This window comes from Lynx canadensis, chromosome X (assembly GCF_007474595.2).
Source record: "Lynx canadensis isolate LIC74 chromosome X, mLynCan4.pri.v2, whole genome shotgun sequence".
Taxonomy (NCBI): domain Eukaryota; kingdom Metazoa; phylum Chordata; class Mammalia; order Carnivora; family Felidae; genus Lynx; species Lynx canadensis.
This window is the reverse complement of record NC_044321.2, coordinates 112,496,672-112,501,327: the sequence shown is the minus strand read 5'-3', so window position 1 is coordinate 112,501,327 and position 4,656 is coordinate 112,496,672. Positions and strand designations below refer to the sequence as shown.

The window sequence follows — 4,656 nt, the reverse complement described above, 5'->3', positions numbered from 1 at the left end:
ATCATGACCTGAGCCGAAGTGAGACCTCAGCTGAATAAGCCACCCAGGCGCCCGCCATTGTAGTTTTGATCTGCAGTTTCCGGGTGACGAGTGATCTTGAGTATCTTTTCATGGGTGTGTTGGCCATCTGGATGTCTTCTTTGGAGACATCTCTGTTCATGTCTTCTGCCCATGATTTAATTGCATTATTTGTATCTCGGGTATTCAGCTGTACCAGTTCTGTATATATTTTGGATACGGGCCCCTTGGCAGATCTGTCATTTGCAAATATCTTCTCCCATTCAGTAGGTCGACTTTTTAGTTGTGTTGATTGTGTCCTTCACTGTGCAGAAGCCTCTTATTCTGATGTAGTCTCAATAGCTCATTTTTGCTTTTATTTCCTTTGCATCAGGAGACAGATCTAGAAAAAGGTTGCTATGGCCCATGTCAGAGGGATTATTGCCTGTGCCCTCCTCAAGGATTCTTAGGATTTCAGGTCTCACATTTAGGTCTTTAAAGCATTTCGAGTTTGTTTTGGGGTATGGTGTAAAAAAGTGGTCCGGTTTCATTCTTTTGCATGTGTCTGTCCAGTTCTCCCACACCATTTGTTGAAGAGACTATCCTTTACCCATTGTCTGTCCATTCCTCCTCGCCAAAGATTAATTGACCATCTAATTGGGGGGGGGGGTTACCACTGGGTTTTCGGCTCTAGTCCACTGATCTGTGTGTCTCTTTTCATGCCAGTACCACACTATTTTCATTACTACCGCTTGGTGGTATCTTCATTTTTTATTAAGAAGAAGATTCTATAGACTTATGCCCAGGATGATTTAACTCATCTATAACACTTTAAGAACTACTGTGGCAAGGCTGCAAATGGCCTCCTTACCATTTAAGAAGTCAGAATAGTTCTTCAATATCTAAGGCAAAATCCCCTTTTCACTCTCTTCTCTAAATACCTCCCTCTGTGTGTGTGTTTTTTTTTTAACATTTATTTATTTTTGAGACAGAGAGAGACAGAGCATGAACGGGGGAGGGTCAGAGAGAGGGAGACACAGAATCTGAAACAGGCTCCGGGCTCTGAGCTGTCAGCACAGAGCCGGACGCGGGGCTTGAACTCACTGACCGTGAGATCATGACCTGAGCCGAAGTCGGCCGCTCAACCGACTGAGCCACCCAGGCGCCCCCCTCCCTCTGTGTTTTTAATAATGCCCCAACTTTTTTGATTTGAGTTTGATAGACTATTTGATGGGAAGGAGAAACAAGTTGTTAAAAAATCATTTGATAATATTTATACACACGAGCTTATCCTTCTCCATGGTGAGAGTATGTTGTCAGAACATGTCACAAATGGTGATGATGTCATAAACTCCTACAGCAGGCTGAGCCGTCTCAAATACAGGAGTTTCCTTGGTAGAAGAAACATTTGAACAAAGCCCTGGACATGAATCTTTTTATTTATGTCCTGCTTTTGGTTATTTGGACAAATAGTTGTTTAGATACGAACCAAAGTTATGGATCTCCTACCACAGGTAAGTGCCTAACCTGAAAATTTAGAAATTATGCTCTATTATGTTATACACTCGAGCACTTAGACAAGCTAGCCGTGTTTAAGAAATCTGCTGTCTGTTGGGTGTTACCAGGAAAATACCTGAGGGTTTTAGTTCTGTGTGAAAAACCCAAGGAACACAGAAGCAGAAAGAGTACAGACATGTTGTCCCCCTTCACTCCCCTTCCCCACCCAATCCACCAACCTCTGCCCTCAACCTGCCCTCAATCTGCCCTCGGTCTGGCATGGCACTTAACACATAGCAGACTTCAACAAGAGTTTTTCTTGTCCCGACCCTTCTCCACCATACCCATTCACACACAAACATTAACACTCAAGTACATTCATACGCGCAAGACATACACACACTCAAAAACCTAGGTAATGAACGGGGTGAGCAAGCCACGATACAGGGATAACCCAGGGAATGTACTGATGAGCCAGAGATACCTCCCAGATTTGGCTTCTAGACTGTGGCTGGGGATGGGGTAGAGGGAGGAAACTGACAGGGGAACGCTTGCCACGCTTTAACAAAATCACCGCGGAAAAGGTGTGATTTTGACCCTGAGTGGCAAACCGCTATCAAATGGAAGAAAACTGGATTATCTAACACATTTTCTGGGGATATAATCTCTTTGACAGGAGCCAAACACGTCGAATCAATGGACACCAAACTGGACGTCTTCAGGAGACGTCTACTGGTTATCACCATTGGTGGTATGATTATAGCTTTCGTATTCACCTGTTTTTGTTTCATCCATTACAACTGTCTGAGCGACGACGCGCCCAAGGCAGAAACGTAAGTTTTGCACCTTTAAATTGAGAGTACGTGTGTGTACGCATCGCGGAGGCTTTGTGGGTGCTGTGGTCACGTCCCGTGAACCCCAGACTTCTAAAGAGCTCATCTCGTGGGTAGATACTCCACTTCAATAACATCAGCTCTGAAATATTCTCAAGTACATTAGCAATTTTAGCCTGTTGTAAAGCTATGTCCCATCGAGGGTTCAGCCGAGCCCCAGGCTATTCATTTCATTGTAAACTGAGTCTAGGAAAAGAGGGCCTGACTATCTGACCAAGACAGGGAGAATGAAGAAGCGGAGTGACAGGGAGTGGGGTCTTTGCATTCCCAAAACAATGAAACCTCTTGGACGGTCACCATTTTAAGACCTAATGGCATGAAACATCATTCACCATTGTTGTTCTCATAATCTCAGTCCCTGCCTTTCATATAGGAGGGTCAGGCTGACCCTGATATAGTAGTTCCCTAAAAATCTCCCAATACCAGGACTGAGGACGAACATATAGCCAGTGCTCTACCCCTGTAGTGTTCGAGGGATGTCGTGAATGTAAATCTGCGTGGATAGATAACGCGATGGCGTAGAGATGACAGGAAAGAATGACTCCGGTCTAAAGAGTTTATTTGTTTCTTATGACACGTTGTGACAGCTGTGTAGAAGTTGCTGCTCAACTTGCGGCCTTTTATGTTTTCAAGTTTAATTCTCAGAATAAGTGAAATTCCCTCTGTCCTTCTCCATGGTAGACTGGAAACCGCTCTGTGTCTTTCCCTATGCAGGCTACGTGGTGAAGTAATGTGGATGAAAGAGTGAAATACTCTTAACAGAAATAAAAAGCCTTCAGCATGAAGTCATATCTGTAACCTGAGTCGCGGCTTTCACCACACTCCAATTCTTCCTGTGTTTGCTTTTCCTACTAGAAGCAAAAAAAAAAAAAAAAAAAAAAAAAAAAGACCAAAGTCTAGGTTGACATAGTAGCCTGTGTCTTGTGATAGCGATAGTACTTCTGTTTTAAATTGTCGTATTCTAAGTTTTCTATGTTTCCAGGCTCAAGAAAGAAGGTGTGCCAGCCAAGTTGTCCACACCACCATCCAAAATGTCATTCAGCGAATCCAAGACAGCCAGCACATGCAGTCTAGAAAACCAATCCCTGCCGTCTGCTATAGACAAGTTATCTAGTGTCTCATGTCCGGAAAAGTCCTCCATATCATCCAGCACAAAAAAGTCCGTCGGGCCCTCGAGTCTAGAAAAGCTGTGTGTGTCCTCTAGTACACAAAAGTTCAACAAGCCGTCAAGTCAAAGGAAGAAAAGGCCACCGTGCTCAGTAAAAAAATTCAAGTCATCGCACCTGGAGAAGCCATATCGAACACGCAATCTGGGAAAGCCATATAAGCCAGCTCGTGCCCATAAGCTAGTTGGTCAGGCCACTTCATCCTACCGAAATAAGGCAGCGAGGCCACCCCGGCCGGCCGGTCTGCAATACGCAGTCAGGCCAACCAAGCCACTTTGTCCACCCCACCCGCAAAGTCGCATCTCGCCACCCAAGCGATCCAGTGTGCAGAAACTAACCAAGTCCCCTAGACATCGTAAACTCAAAGGGTCAGTTTGTGCCCGTAGCGCAGACATGTTATCGAGGCCTCAGTTAATCAAGCCTTGCCGGCGCTATAAGGAAAGATGTCTCGTCTGCCAAAGTTCTGAGCCTTTGATCAGTAATATTTCTGAGGCACAGAACAGAAATGCTCAAAACCCACTTTGTCCAAGTGAAGCGAAGCCTTGCGCCCAGTCCTTTCTCAAGGCAGATTACAGAGACAACGTATTCCGTGGCAATGTGAGCTACAGTGATACTACGACACATGACAGTAATGACAGTGATAGGGAGGTAACCATTATTTGCAACATGAAACACGAGGCCACCCCTGAACGCATCCAGGATAATTAAGGACTCAGTGAAAAGAAAAACCACCTGTGAAGAAGCAAACTTACACCAACTCTTTCATGCTCACTGTCTTCTAAAACACTGATAGTGGGAAATCTATTTGCAATCGTCATTGAGATTACTCCTATCCATCTGGGAAGCAAGTGATTTAAAAAATGATAAATAAACGCATGATGTAACAAATGCTTTTGTTGTAATTATTATTGCATTTTAGAGGCATGAGGCTCTTTCGATGTATCTGACTTGGATCTGCTCACTGGAATGGGAACCAGGAGCATACAGGCACACGCCAATCTAAAACAGGTATTGCAGGGGCGCCTGGGTGGCGCAGTCGGTTAAACGTCCGACTTCAGCCAGGTCACGATCTCGCCGTCCGTGAGTTCGAGCCCCGCGTCAGG

General features: G+C 44.8%; 1 protein-coding gene across 1 annotated transcript; it reads left to right on the top strand.

Annotated features, from left to right (window-relative positions):
* Window positions 1–1,423: 1,423 nt before the first annotated feature.
* On the top strand, window positions 1,424–4,261 carry CXHXorf66 (chromosome X CXorf66 homolog). Its single transcript, XM_030306314.1, has 3 exons — window positions 1,424–1,511; window positions 2,171–2,327; window positions 3,370–4,261. Exons 1-3 carry the CDS (start codon window positions 1,424–1,426, stop codon window positions 4,259–4,261), a joined length of 1,137 nt encoding a protein of 378 aa, XP_030162174.1.
* Window positions 4,262–4,656: the final 395 nt, after the last annotated feature.